General features: G+C 47.8%; 1 protein-coding gene across 2 annotated transcripts; it reads right to left on the reverse strand.

The window, feature by feature from the left end:
- Window positions 1–1,505: 1,505 nt before the first annotated feature.
- On the reverse strand, window positions 1,506–10,245 carry KLF6 (KLF transcription factor 6). Of its 2 annotated transcripts, XM_086331089.1 has the most exons (5): window positions 8,504–8,542; window positions 8,111–8,178; window positions 6,542–7,118; window positions 5,012–5,135; window positions 1,506–4,543 (listed from the first exon to the last, which is right to left on the reverse strand). In XM_086331089.1, the coding sequence occupies exons 2-5, from the start codon at window positions 8,159–8,161 to the stop codon at window positions 4,492–4,494; spliced, it is 804 nt and encodes a 267-aa protein (XP_086187215.1). In that variant the 5' UTR covers window positions 8,162–8,178; window positions 8,504–8,542; the 3' UTR covers window positions 1,506–4,491. The 2 variants fall into 2 exon arrangements, with proteins under 2 accessions (XP_086187215.1, XP_086187214.1); XM_086331088.1 differs by lacking the exons at window positions 8,111–8,178; window positions 8,504–8,542 and adding an exon at window positions 9,935–10,245.
- Between the last annotated feature and the right edge of the window lie 5,077 nt (window positions 10,246–15,322).

Raw genomic sequence — 15,322 nt, forward strand, 5'->3', positions numbered from 1 at the left:
GATACATGTGACCAAGCCCAAAATATTTCAGCAATAAGAAAGCTGAGGTCCAGTGTGGCTCAGCAAATTGTCCAAAAGCACACAGAACAGATCTTTTCTTTTAGCTAAGTTTCAACACTTCTGTTAAGTAGAGTGAAAATTTTTGTCCTTCTATAAATATCCTGGGTTTACAGCTGATTCCTTGCATGGCAGTTCTCCTAGCAGCCTTATTTGAACATAACTGGGCTGTTCGGCATAGTCCTCGCATGACAAAGTGGTCAAGTCTCACTAGTAGCCGAGAATGCATTATCAAGCCTTTATTTAGCGCTACAGTCGGGGCAATCCAACTATTAGTCATCCTGACATGTGCTTTGAACACAACACACCCAAGAGTCCTGGCAAAAACTGCATCTGCTTCCTTCACCCTCCCACACCACACTCCTTTCGAATGGCTGATATTTTTACCGCAGTTCTAGAAAGAAAATTACTTAACATTCCTAATCTGGGGATGCACTTCAGCTTCTCCTCCTCAATTATCAAATTAAAAGGCAGCTCGTGTAAACCCTGCTCACGAGGCAAAATGTAGAACCAGAACCGCTACAGACACAGGGAGCCCTTCCAGCAACAACTAGAGAACTTCCTTAAATTAAGAACGAGCTTAAGAAGCTCAGTCTCTCAGAAATTTCCACCATCCCACTGCCCCCTCCAGCAGGCACATACCAGTTCTACCCTGTCCCCACTAAGGAGCTTAATATGATCTGAACACAAACTCGTTTGCCACTCATCACACAGCAGGACTATGATCTCACGCTGGGAAACATTTCTAGAAAACCAAAAGCTACCCTATTTTCAAAAAAAAAATTTACATTGAATGAATCCCATCTGCCTTAAGGGGAAAAAAAAAAAATTGGGCGATCAGGTAACTAATCTTTCACCTCCTGCCCTATTTTGCTGGTCTGACCAGAGAAGGTGGTGGTGGGGGAGGAGAGGTAAGGGAGGGTGTCCTGAAGGCCAGAGGGATGGTTCTGGGGCCTGCTGTCCCCACTGTGTCTGCCCTCTTGGGTGACAACCCAGCCAGGTGTTCAGGCCAGGTTGGAGGTGGCCCCCAGCTCTGACGGCCTTGGTAACAGGTGCCCAGGAGCATGTGACCTTGAACAGGTCCCCAGGAACATCGGAAGTGAACAGGAGGTGCTTGTTCCACCACGTTCCTCGGATGCCTCTGCAGTTTATTCCCAGGCTGGAGTGACAGCGAAAGCACAGCCAGAGTTTCCTCCTGGGCCCCAAAGCCTAGTGGCCAGGCCCTGGAGGAGAACCCAGTGCGCATCAGGGGACCAACCCCAGGCTCCTATTTCCACCTTTGCTGCCAGGACGGTGAGTGGGAGGGAGACAGGCAAGTGGCTGCTGGGGTTGCATAAGGAAGATTTCCCAAGGAGGAGCCCAGTGATTAATCTGGCAGGAATTTATTTCAACACTCCCTCCCTCCACCTCCACCCCCCACCCCCCCACAAAAACAGCCAGACTCAAGATGCTGATAAGAATTCTTTTATGTTATTCCAATAAAAAATACATTCATACAGAAATATAACAATCTTGCAAAAAACAATTTCAAATAAAATCTTGTAAAACAAAATTTTACAAAAATCTTACAAAGATTTTTTAGATAACAGGGTGCTTCAAAATAAAAAGAAAGAAATTTCACTAATAGAAATTTTCTTTTAATGTCAAGCAAAAAGTTTCTGCTTGATTGAGGCTCAGTTATCACCTGAACAGAATTGTAATTCTTTATGTACTTGCTTATTATGAAAATTACAGGCATTGACATACATGGCACCCAGCCCCACCCAATCAAACCACTCCACGGTGTTTCATAAGTGAGACAAGCCAGTGCAAGTTTTTTATTTTTTGTCTTTTGTTTACCTTCTTGCTTAATGGAACTATTATGGCTAAGCACACAGCAGGGCCAAAAAAGGAATTTTTTCCCCCCAAAATCCAGCAAATCAAGTGTCTGGATTTGGAACTGCCAAAAGAAAAAAGTGCATTTTCCCCCTCAGCAAAATAATTTCTTTAGGTAAGTGTATCCATCAGCCCAGATTTAAAAAAAAAAAAAAAAAAAAACCAGTTATATGAGCTTTTACCATTGCTCATTTTCAGGAAGATCAAACAAAATACCAGCCCAGCCAGACTTATGTGTATATATATATGTATATATATATATATAAATAAATATATATAAAGAGAAGATCCACACCCTTGACCAGCAGCTGCATGGAGGATCAGTTGTCCATGCTGCAGTATGCCAATTCGGGGAAATTACTTGTTGGAAAAACTGGAAGAATCTATGTGCTGGAAAAAAAGTAGCTTCATCTGCATAAAAAATGCTCTCAAAAAGAATCTCTGTGATTAGCTTTCTTTTAGGTTAGATCTTCAATAAGGCTGACGTTTGAAATCAAAACCTTAGTGTGTCTGAGACCAAACAACCAGCGGGCTAGTATTCCGTTCATGGCAGTTCTGAATGGCCAAGGGACCCTATCCCAGACCCACCTATGATGATGAGTGACTTGGCAGTCTGGAAGAGATCTGATGCCAAAGGCCTGTGGCAAATTGTTAAATGAAAGATAAAGCCTTTATAAAAGTTACAGTTTTCATTTTTACCTCCTTTATGGCCATTTTGAAATAGGTCTTCACAGGCTGTGGAATTTTCTAGCTATACATTCTAATTTCTCCTTAAAAAAATATTTATATATTATTCATATATATGTATATATATATACACACACACATACACATATTATACACACAAATGTACATACACAAGAATTTCGCCCACTTTTTAAAAAAGTAATATACCTTCTGTGTTACCAACAGATAGCTAGATAGATACGCGAGAAACTTGTGCCTTTTAAGCAAATACATTGTTTTTTAATACTTCTGTATCTTTAATACGTGTGAAAATGTTACATATTAAACACAGCCGGTGTATGATCTGTACAAGTGTTGTGCAAAGTCTATATTGAAGTCTCACCCTCACGGTGGCAGAAATGGTCTGATTTTCCAATTATCATGTGTTTCCCACTTGAACACTGACAGTCAAGTTGTCTAAGCTATTGAGTAAATACTGACTTGTTTGGGGAGTTTTCATCTATTTGACTTGTGAAGTAGGACCTTAAAGAGTTTTGTTTTTTTTTCTGTATTAAATATTGATACAGTACAAAGCCAGGTGAAAAAAGAGCCTTAATAAAGCATGCATCACCCATTCCCCTGTATGAGACCCCCACAGGAGGGGCCACTTGCGTAAGGCACCATTATTAAGATCTACAGTGCATTAACAGCTAGAAAACCAGAAATGAGTCCTCAAGGCATAAATAAGAGAAACTTAGCTGCATGAGAAAACAGTTTCTAAGCTTTAGTGGTTTCATCCACCCAACTGAGAAAAATTTTAGGTTCTGAGTCTAGTGGGACGTTAGACCAGCGATTCCCAGCCTTGGTGTCCCGGATACCCAACTCGTGCCCAATGTCTCCCAAGGGCAACTTGAAATTCTCCAAAAAGGTAATACGAATTCGGAACCACTGACAAAATAGTCCTACACTGCACAACGCCTCTCTAGAAGGGGAGTGTTACGAATAAATCCAAGGGGCGGGAGTTGGGGGGGGTGGAGCATCATGTATTGCCAGGCCCAGATGGCTAGGGGGTCACCTGATTCGACCAATTGTTATCTTAGCTGCTCAGTGAACTTGGAACCAAAACGGTAGTCCTGATTTAAAAATGGAAAAGCAGATAATTCCCCAGACCATGCATTACTTTTGTCTTAGAAGGAAAAGTTATCCACGTGTTATGTTTGTAGGTACACAGCGTATACAACAGGTAACAAATGAACTCTGTCACAGCAAGCAGCGCCAGCTACTCACTTCACACAGCTGAACCGAACACCGAACGCTCCCGTCACACACCACGGGGGAAGGGGCTCTCCCCACCAACACCCACTCGTCACTCGGGGTCCTGACTCCCACGCCTGCCCTCCACATCTTCCCTTCTTCTTGTCTTTTTTTTTTTCTCTCCTCTAAGGCGCAGACACCCCCTCAGGAAATGAAGGATGGTCATCTCGTCTCACGGAACACGCCTCACACACAGAACATTCAAACTCTGTTTTTTTTTTTCTGTCTCTTGCAGTCTCGCCAGGGAAAGGATGTGCCTCGTTACCCAGTCCGTAGGAGACCCTCCACATACAGCCCACCCACCACTAACATTCTCAGTGCACATGCTCACGGCAAAGGCTTAGGGACCACTCAGAGGACAGGTAACCAGTGGCGAGCCAGGGCCACCCAGACACCACACACCCCGGGTGCCCTGCCGCTTCGGACGTGACTGTTCTCGCCCTCGAAAGACCTTCCCAGTAGGTCCTGGAGGTGACCGGGCAGGGTGCAAAATGGCTTTGGCTGGAACACGCACCCTCCTTCCGCGGCCGTCTCAGCCTGGAAGCCTTTTTAGCCCGCAGGAGTTGTCGCTCTGCCCCCTCAGAGGTGTCTCTTCATGTGCAGGGCCAGGTGGTCGGACCTGGAGAAACACCTGTGGAGAGAATCGGGGTCCCAGACATCAGTTCTCCTGCCCTGCAGGTCACAGACCTCTGCCCCGAGCTCCCCAACCTCAGCCTCTCCCCAGGAGGGTGCACTCCCCCAGCTGAGTCACCCCATCCTCATTTGGGGCAGGAAATTCCAACTGACAGAAGTATCTACATCAAAGAGGCCACCAGTGAGTTCTTGGGAATGTCACTAGACTTTACTACCTGGCCTTCAAATCTGAAAACTGATCAAGGGTTGTTCCTCGGAAAGTATGAACGAAATCACCCGATTCTCAGGCACTCAAATACCTGGGGCTACCTAACCCGGAGGACTGGCAAACAAGAGCCTTTTTAAAAAAGTCCTGGGCTGAAAAGAGAAATGCCACTACAGGCCCGGAGGATGGCTGCCCGCTGCGGGGTGACGGCATGCCTGCTCCCGGGGATGGCACCCCCGCCCCTGTGGTTCATGCACGTACCTGTCACAGTGAGAACATTTAAAAGGCTTGGCACCAGTGTGCTTTCTGAAGTGTCTGGTTAACTCATCGCTTCTTGCAAAACGCCACTCACACCCTTCCCATGAGCATCTGTAAGGCTTTTCTCCTGGGAAGAGAGCACATGACAGGCACGCCATTACTTCACTGAGCAGTGAGGGAGGGGCCCCGCGACCCCAGCACACGGCCGGGGAGTCCTCTCAGGAGCAGGCTAGGGGGTCACTGCCCTCAGGAACTCAGAACACACACCCGTTAGGGCTGGGAGCCGGTCCTCCCGAGGTACCAGGCAGGGGCTCTTTTCTGACCTAGCCTGGGGACTCCCAGTGCTGGGGGACGGACCCAGGCTTGGCAGGGCCGCATGACCGTGACCAGAGCCAACATGGAAGAATGACAATTACTCAGACCGGAGAAATACTTCCGAGGTGATGTGTCAGGCCACTGGACCCACAGCCTTGGCCAGGGCTGGGTTTTTACTGCTTTCTCCATGGAAACGGTTTCTCTCAAGCACTTATTTTGTTCCTTACTCACTTCCCCGTGGAATGAGGCTCTGTAGTTTCCTCCGGGAAACTACATTTCTCCAAAACCGAGGTCATGAGTTTCTGGGAAGCCCCATTCCAAAGCCTTCAAAGCACTTTCTAAAGGACCAGCAAGACACCCAGTTGACTTCATCCCTTGGCCATTTTACAAATAGGATTTCACTAAAGGTGCTATCTGAGAAATTAAAAAATTCCCACAGCTAGTCCTGAGTGTGCTGCTGGGACCACTGGGAGCCGGTCCGGGGCACCCGGGTCCTGATTCCAGCTCTGCCGTGAGCTGCTTCAGGGATCCCCGTCTCCTCTCATTACTGGCAGCATGAGATTCTGTGTGACGTGACCCTTAAGACTCCTCTCAGGTCTAAGATGTCTGTGACGTTCCAGCAGTTATCCTAGGCTGTCATGGTAACTTGAAACCAAACTATTCTCCAGATTGTGATATTTCATTAGGAAGATATTGTGTTAAAAACTGGCATCAGAAAGCAAAGGCAGCATGACATGCAGAGAAATCCTTACTAGGCACCCGCCGACGATACCGCTTCAGTCGATAGGGTCAGCTAAGAAGACCCCCCCATGGTGACTGACACCCATGTGTGCCACACGGCCGGGCCACCCCCTCTCAACCCTCGAACTCCGTGCCCACAAGTCAGAGGCAACTCCATGTAACATGATGCATGGACACTGCCAGCTGGGCACAGTGGGGTCTCTGTAACCCGGGTGCTTGGGAGTGGGCAGGGGACTGGGTGTAGACAAAGAATGTGATTTACCTCTTGTGTGTTTAATCAGAAAGCGATAGACCATTCATCGGGCACATAAGTCCAGTCTTTCAGCGACTACTCTGTCCTCCCCAGAGACCCAACTTTTTCGGGGGGGAAGAAAGGAGGTGAGGATGTGTCTGCTCCGAGAGCCTCCTGCCCAGCCCCCTCCCAGGGCGGGTGAAATTCAGCAGCGCCCCACCGCCCAGGTCGCAGGAGGGACTGACCTGTGTGGGTGCGCTGGTGTGCTTTCAAGTGGGAGCTTTTGGTGTAAACTTTCCTGCAGCCATTAAAGTGGCAGCGATGCACCCGCCTGCGGCCGTCGGGGGAGGCGTCCCCGCTGCCCTTGTCGCCCGGCTTCCCTGAGGTCCCGCCCCGCGCCTTCCCGGGGGGGTGCAGCTCGCCAGGCACACAGCCCCACAGGTGCGAGGGCTCCCTGCTCAGTTCTGGGGAGGACGGAGGCGTGGAGGTGACCGAGGAACTCAGATTCCCCGAATTGACCAAGACTTCGCTGATGGGGTCGGAGGTAAACTTGGTGGTGGGCGAGAGCTCCTCGGAGCTGTCAGAGGACTCGCTGCTCACATCCGAGTTCAGGCTGTTGGTCTCCAGGTTGTAGCTGAAGCCAGGGCTGTGGAGCGCGTCCTCGGGCGGGCCAGAGGAGGACACCTTCAGGTCCGCGTCCTCCTTTTTCTCCCGAGCCAAGATGATTTTGGTCCACAGATCTTCCTGGCTGTCGAATTTGATCTCGGAGGCTGACACGTAGCAGGGCTCGCTCTGCAGGTAACGTTCCAACTCCAGGCAGGTCTGTGCGAAAGAATCACAGGGAGGCACGTGATTGTGACCACACTGAAAACGGAACCGAAAGCACAATTCCAAAAAAAACCACCAAAACATGCAGGAGCCAAGGGCAGATCAACTGTGGCCTTGCCTCTATAGGACTCCGTGTCTGCAGCAGAGCAAGAGGAGAGCTATCTCTAAGAACGGGACACGTTCAGAAGGAAAACCAGGGCGAAGCCTCTCCCCGCTTCCCCGAGGTGGACCACAATGGCCACAAATGGCTGATGGCCACAGAGGAGCTAGTTTCTGTTAAGAGTTACAGTGTTGACGTTTCTAATGAGTTTCTGTTAGCCACACAAAGGACACCAGCCTCCGACACCCCCACCCCCACCCCCACCCGACAGGTTTAACCAGATTATCAGACAGCCTCCAGAACCCTGTGCATGAAGGACACCCAGGCAGCCTGCTGCTGCGGGCCTGCTGCCCGCAGCACGGTGAGCTCTGACATGGCCATGCGTCCCCTCTGGAGAACCGCTGACAGCACAGGCCGCGCCCAGCCGGGGCAGACGCAGCCAGGGGGACGTCTAGGGTCAGGAACATCAACCGAGCTGCCCAGAAGCTACCCGTTTCCTGTGGAGGAGCCCAGACCTTAGTAGGCTTTCAAAGAATGCCATTCCCAAGTGCAGGGCCATGTGCGCACACAACTTAAATGACTTCCACAGTGGTCAGAGGAAAACAACAACAGGAGTGGAAAAATGGTTCCAGAATGGCCATCTGCTTTTGTAAAGGATGCGGGAGGGGAAATTCCTTTCCCGGCCCTGCTGGGAGTCCCACAATGGACTAGAACTTTATCTGCTGGCCAAGAGTACAACTGTATGAGTCATCACTCTATTTCTTTCACGCAATGCCAAAGGAGACTTCCTTTTGAAATTCTGACCAGCGGCCAAAAAAAGGACCCGGTTCAAATATACATGCAGTGTGTCAGGGACAGAGTGCCCCCCCCCAGCCCCACAACCAACCTTTCCAGAAGCTACAACTGCCGAGACACCAGCATCCCCTCTCCCCACCATCTCAAACTTTCTAGCCACTGGAAAAGAAAAACGGTAGGAAACATTTTAGGATTAAATTATGTCTGCCTTATCTTCACTAGGATCAACTGCCTACATGTCCATATAAGGCTGTCTATACAACTGCAAGTCTACAGATTTACATTGCTACAGCAAACGCCGCTCTCTTTTTTTAAGCAAATCATTTTCAGGGCTAGCCAAGCCCACCCAAAGGGCTCAGGCTTGCTTATTTAGCACAGTGCCTGCTATCAGAATATATCCTTCCCCCTCCCCGCCACCAGACTCTTCACACCGCAAGCAGGAGCAAGCAGAGGGGGAAAAAAACAATCATTGTTTTCTTGTTACCCCTAAAATTAGACGTCTAGGTTACAAAGCACCCTCCAGTGTTCTGAGGAGAGACTGGCGAGATAGCTTATGGATGTTCCAAAGAAAAAGGAAAGCATGTTTACTGAGACCTTGTTAAACTTTAATAATCTGGCTAATTTAAAATCCCCATTATGCCGAGGAGCACTGGGGACCAGAATGAAGCTCTTGGGGAGAGTTTAAAAGCCTCTGAAGGCAACCCAGAGCTCAGCCTGGCTTGTGGCCCAAATCCCAAATGCCCAAGGAAACTACTTAGATCGATTTCAATCACATCCTAGGAAGCTTCAGTAGGAAAAGCTGGGAGGGGAGAGGGAAGGGAGGACTGTGAACAATGAGGCAGGCATGTGAAGGTTGTTCCACTTTGCATTTCATCCCCCTTAAAAGCCTTCTAAGCTTTGAAACCCGCAGAATATATGCGATCTGCTAATTCACTTTGTGACAAAAAGCAAACAGCCTAGTAGGGCAGAGACAACCCCAAACCCTCCTATCTTTTAAAGACAATGGGACAAGTGTCAGAATCTCTCTCCCTTCAGGCAATCCTAACGTAGGAGAAGGGGGAAAAATTAAGTTTTTTAAATGTCCAATGCCCAGAATTCCAATTTCACTAAAAAATGCCGGAAACAGAGACTCCTCTTCCCAAACTGAGACTAGAAGCAATTCGGACAGGCTCATTGTCATATGACTGATAAGTCACTGGTTGTGCAAACATTGGTTTCCCCCCCCCCACACCTTTTTTTTCTGGTCAACAAAAGAAGGAGGTAAGAAAAACAAGGCAGATGGAGGCAAATCTTAAGGATTCCAAAGGTAAAGAAACTGAAAATGGCCTGGTAGAGAAAAGGAGCTTGTGGGTGTTTCGCTGGTGAAATTCTTAAGTAAAAAAGAAAGAAAGAAAAACCTGTATGTACAAACACCAAAAAAAAAAACGGAAAACAAAATACCTTAAAAATAAAAAAGAAGAAAAAATAACCTTGGCACTCCATGCAGGTTCATATGACTAGGTCCAGCTGTGGAGAGCCTGGAGCTGGAACAAGCACCAAACTTCTGCCAAGGGCTGGGGCCGAGATCAGGCCGCGGAGCTGGGTCTACGCTCGGGAAGACGGTTCAGCAGCCCCAGAAAACGGCAAGAACACGGGGAGCGCCCGGCGCCGCTGCGCCCCACTCAGATGACAACTCCGCTCCACGCTCTGAAAGGCCCCTTTGAAGTGCCTTCTGCGCCGGTGCCACAAGTACGTCTTAACAATAACTATTTTAATTTTTTTTAAAAAATTTACCCAAACCATTAAAAAAAAGGAAGAAGAAAAAGAACAAAATAAAAAAGAATTGCACCTCCAAGCACACACCGTCCTGCGGGTGCATGCACGCACTCCCTGCTCGGCGCACCGGGGCACCTGGCCCACGAAAATCCCTATTTACCTGTTGCCAGTATTCCTCCAGGGAGGGCAGCGCCGAGAAGTAACCAGTCTCGTGCACAATCTGGAGTTCCTGGAAGATGCTGCACATTGGGAGCACATCCATGTCGGGTTGGAAGAGACCGTCTCCGCTGCTGTAAAAACAGGGAGGCTTGCGGTCTGCAGTCGGGAGCGCGGCGGCCGTGCCTGCAGCGCCGGGGAAGTTCATGCAAACTCAAGTGCGCAGCGATTAGGCGCCGCGGGTTCGGGTCCTGGCCGGAGCCCGGAGACGCGCTCGCGAGCCCGCACAATATTTGCAAACACCGGACTGACTGCAAACGTAACCCCTGCAAAACTTCCCTATTCAAAGCTCCGCTGCCAGCCTCCCCTCCTCCCCGCCCAGCTCCCCCCGCCGCCGCCTCCCCACGTGACTCGCCCGCGCCCGCCCCGCGCGCCGCCCAATCACGCCGCTCCCGGCCCGGGGGCTGCACGGAGATGATGTCAGCTCCGGCCAATCGCGGGCGGCGGCTCACCGCGGCCCCGCCTGGCGTGACCGAGCCTCTCCATCACCGCCCTCGCCATTGGCAGAATTCGAACTTCGGCCGGTTCTGATTGGGAGGCGGTTTCGCAGGCTATTTTTAGCAGGGTATATAAGGCGCGGGCCGTCTCGCGCCGGAGGAGTCGGAGCTGGGAGGTGCGCGGCCGAAAGGCTGCGTGCGCCGCGGCCGGCCGGGCCGAGGGGACCCGGTGTCCCTGCCCTTCCCGTCCCGGTTTCGGTCCCGGCCCGGGTCTTCCCGTCCTCGTCCCCGCAGCTCTGGTCCCCGTCCGTCGGGCCGATCGCCTGGTCCCGGCCCTGGTTTCCCCGTCGTCCCGTCCCTGTCCCCGTCCTTGTCCCCTCAGCCCTGGTCCACGTTCGTCGGGTCGGTCGCCCGGGCCCTGGTCCCCTGACCCTCCGCCGAGCTGAGGGGAGCGCGGCTGGGTCCACTCTGTCCCTCCCTCCGACCTCGGGCTGGCCGGCCGTTCTCTAGCCCCCTCGGTCCTTCCACCCTCTCGGTGCCCCCTCCTGCCCCAGCTGTAGATTCCCGTCTCCATCCCCGTCTGTCCCCCTCTTTCCCCCCTCCTTTTCGCTCCGTTATCCCTCTGTACCTGCCCTGTTTCCGTTTGCACCCCCCCCCCCCCCGCCCCGCGCGCTGTGTCCCCTTCCCTCCCTGTTCCATCCCCCTCTGTCCCCAGGTGGCACCTGTGACCCCGGGGTGGGGGGCTGACCAGCCCCAGAGGTGTGCTGAGGGACAGGAGGGCCCTAGTCGACGGGCTGTGTTGTATATGAATCTGAGTTTCCCCCTTCAGCCTCCTTCACAAGGACAGGGCACTTAACTCAGGGACCACGGCTGTGCCACATCCTCACCCCTCTGCCTGCGTAACCTGCAAGAGCAGAGTGGCCTGGAAGACCCAAGTTCAATCTGGCTCTTGAGAGGCTTATGTACACTCTTGATTCTATCAAACACACTTTTATTTTTGAAAAGAGGACATCTTGTTGGGGCAGGTGGGGTTATAAATAGAGGGAGCCTATAACCTATCTTGGTAGGGTTCCCCATCCACACCAGCTGTGTATATTTTATAAACCCAGGGTCTGATCCCAAACCTACAGAGTCCCAGCCGTTGTTTAACCAAGCTCTCCAGATGAATCTGTTGCCACTGAAGTCTGGGAAATGGGGGTTCTAGACACTGTCCTTGTACTTGTTGCCTACCATATAGACAATTGTCATTGTACTTGTTGCCTACCACAGAGCAGCCCTCATTCCAAGACCCATTTGGAGACCCTCACGAAGATTAACAACTAGACTTGTCCCTAGTGAATGTGAAAACAATTCAAGTTACGTTGAGCTGACATTTAATGTGTGTGTGTGTGTTTTGCTATATGAATTATCTCCTGAAATATACCATAATGTTCATTTTCTAGCAAAATGCCAAGACCAAGAAGAATATGCCTTTTAAAATTCGAAATGGAAAACTGAATTATAGCTACTACCTCCATTTTTATTTCAAAATAGAGTTTAATGAGACATCTTTTAAATAAAAATTTTTTAATGAAGTATGTAAAAGACTTTTGAGAGGATTTTGTATGTTAGATTTTAGCAAACTTGAGTTTGCCTATGACCCTGTAAGATTCTAGGCAGGGACCTTTGTCAATCAAAAGTTAGGGAAGGATATTATCTTATTGTATCTATTGTATTAAAAAGTCTATAAAGATGATTCATGGTGAGCTGATTACAATGATCACTGGCTTGTGTTCAGTGGTCCTCTATCCTGGAAACAGTGTCATGACTGGCCCTCCATAGAGAAGACATGGATTGGGACTGGCTTGCCTTGAACCAGCTTCAGGTTGTGCCCACCCATTGTTGCCTAGCAGCTGGTTGTATCTGGAAGGTGGGTCTGAGAGTAAGCTTATATCAGGGAGTAGGTTTTCTCAGTAATTGGAGGCAATGATCCAGGGAAGCAAGGATCCAGGGAAGCAAGGATCCAGTAAATATGCAAAGGAAACAGCATCCTGAACTGTAAGGAGGAGAGTTAGGTCAAGGGAGAGAGACACTGTCCAAGGGAAGGTGCCATGATAACTCTCTGTGCAGTGCATGTGGGTGTCATGGTTACAGTATTCTTATTCACCTTTTGGACAATTTTGCTTTCCTGTAATATTGTATATTTTATTGAAGTATAGCTGATTTAAAACATATAAATTTCAGGTGTACTATATAATGATTCACAATTTTTCAAGATTTTATTATGATGTATTGACTATATTTCCTATGTTGTACACTATATCCTTGTAGCTTATTTTTTGTACATAATAGTTGGTACTTCTTAATCTCCTACCCCTATCTTACCCCTCCCTCCATCCCTCTCCCCACTGGTAACCACTAGTTTGTTCTCATCATCTGTGAGTCAGTTTCTGCTATATTCATTTGTTTGTTTTACTTTTTTGAGATTCCATATATAAGTCATAATATATTTATTTATTTTTCTCCATCTGACTTATTTCACTGGGCATAATATAGTCCAGGTCCATCCATGTTGTTGGCAAATTTTCATTCTTTTTTATGGCTGAGTAGTATTCCAGTGTGTGTGTGTGTGTTTTCATATCTTGGCTATTGTAAATAATGCTGCTATAAATGTTGGGGTGCATGAATCTTTTCAAATTAGTGTTTTCGTTTTTTTTTCATATATATGCCCAGAAGCAGAATCACTGGATCATATGATAGTCCTATGTTTTGGTTCTTGAGCAACTTCCATTTTGTTTTCCATAGTGGCCGCATCAAGTTACAGTTCCACTGACCATGTCAGAGGGTTCCCTTTTGCCTACACTCCGACCAACATTTATCGTTTGTGAATTTTTTAAAATTAAAGTATAGTTGATTTACAGCCTTGTGTTTCAGGTGTACAGCACAGGGATATAATTATATATATGTATGTGTGTGTGTGTGTGTGTGTATATTCCTTTTCAGATTCTATTTCCTTATAGGTTATTACAAAGTATTGAGTATAGATCCCTGTGCTCTATACTAAGTCCTTATTAGTTATCTGTTTTATATACAGTAGTGTTTGTGGACGTTTTAATGATAGCCATTCTAACCAGGATGTGCTTAGTCTCTCAGTTGTGTCTGACTCTTTGCGACCCCATAGACTGCAACCTGGCAGGCTCCTCTGTCCATGGGATTCTACAGGTAAGAATACGGGAGTGGGTTGCCATGCCCTCCTCCAGGGGATCTTCCCAACCCAGGGATAGAACCCAGGTCTCCCATATTGCAGGCAGATTCTTGACCATCTGAGCCACCAGGGAAGCCTCCCTAACTAGGATGAGGAGATTTCTTATTGAGGTTTTGATTTGCATTTCCCTGGTGGTTAGTGATATTGAGCATCTCTTCATGGTAATTATTTATTGTTTTTAATGCATTTCTCTCTCTACTTTCCTGTAGAATGTAAGTTTGTCATTGTCTTGTACGTGCACTTCTCAGTGCTTAGATTATATAGTTTATTTTTAAAATAGTCAGCTGAATTGGACACAATACAGATACACTCAAAATGGTAATTTTTAGGGGGGAAGAAAAGGTGTAGAAACAGAATACATAGGTTGAATTTCAAAGAGAATAACTGTCATGACTTCCCTCTGTATCCATTAGCCCTTCAGCACATGCTACTCACGTCCTATGGACTGGCTAGGTATTTGGGATTCATACCATTCACAGAACAGGCAAAACTCCCCCAGACAGAGGACGGTGCAGGAGATGCATGGGGAGGTCGTTATCTTGAAGCAGTGGCATTACCACTCCTGGTACACATGACTTCTTGGTGGGAAATAATGTCAGCTTCCTACATGAAAAATGGTATGCATGGGTTCTAAGCAATACTACAGCTGATTTAAAAAAAAAAAAAAAAACAAGGAAGAATCATAGAAGGTGAAAGTCATTCAGAGAGTGGAAGCATGGCACCATATGAAAGATGGATTGTAGACTCTAGTAGTACTGGGTGTGCAACCTTGATCGTGTCCTTTAAATGGAGATAAAAATTAGTTTGGTAGAACTGAAGATTATGCATCACAGTCCCTGGTTCGTGGCAGAGAGTGGTCGTTCAGTAAGCTGAAGGCAGTCAGCATTCAGACATTTATCCATTCATGAATTCAGAACCCGTCCATGTTCACGCCTGCTGTGTGCTGCTGTCCTTTGCCGAGTGTTGAGACTCTGAGATTCAGCACATGTGGTGGCTGCTGCCTCCGCTCTTTAACAGGCCAAAGAAAATGAGGATTTTATAGATGGTCTGGCTTTTTATTGTTATTGAGGGGAATAAGCAACATGGAAAACATAGATGTACAACAGTTTTTTAAAAGAACATAAAAAAATAGGCAGAATATTTGAACAGATACCTCACAAGAAATATATATATATATATATATATATATATATATATAAATACATAAGAATGTGTTTGACATTGTTCATCATCAGGAAAATGTGAAATACAGCCCACTGAAATAGCTACAGTTAAGAAGCCCTGAGACCCGGAGAGTTGGTGCGGAGGTATGATGAGCAACCAGAACTTTGCTACAATTTGGTGAGGATGTAAAATGCTACAACCACTTGTGTAAATGGTCTGACTGTTTTTAATAAAGTGCAACATACACGTATTCTGTGACTCAGCTCTTCCATCTTCCATGTGTTTAAGGAAAAGCTCTGAAAGAATGTGTTCACTAAGAGATTTGTACAAGATCATTCATAGCAGTTTATCCTTAATAGTCAAACGCTGGATGCTGCCCTGGTGTCCATCACAGGAGATGTGGTATTCTTGTCCATGGTGGTACTGCTTGTCAGCAAACAGAGCAAACTATGGCACGTGTGGCAATGCCAACACATCTCAGGAATGT

This window comes from Bos grunniens, chromosome 13 (genome assembly GCF_055505025.1).
Source record: "Bos grunniens cultivar Pamir isolate PY7600 chromosome 13, Bosgru_T2T1.0, whole genome shotgun sequence".
NCBI classification, from domain to species: Eukaryota; Metazoa; Chordata; class Mammalia; order Artiodactyla; family Bovidae; genus Bos; species Bos grunniens.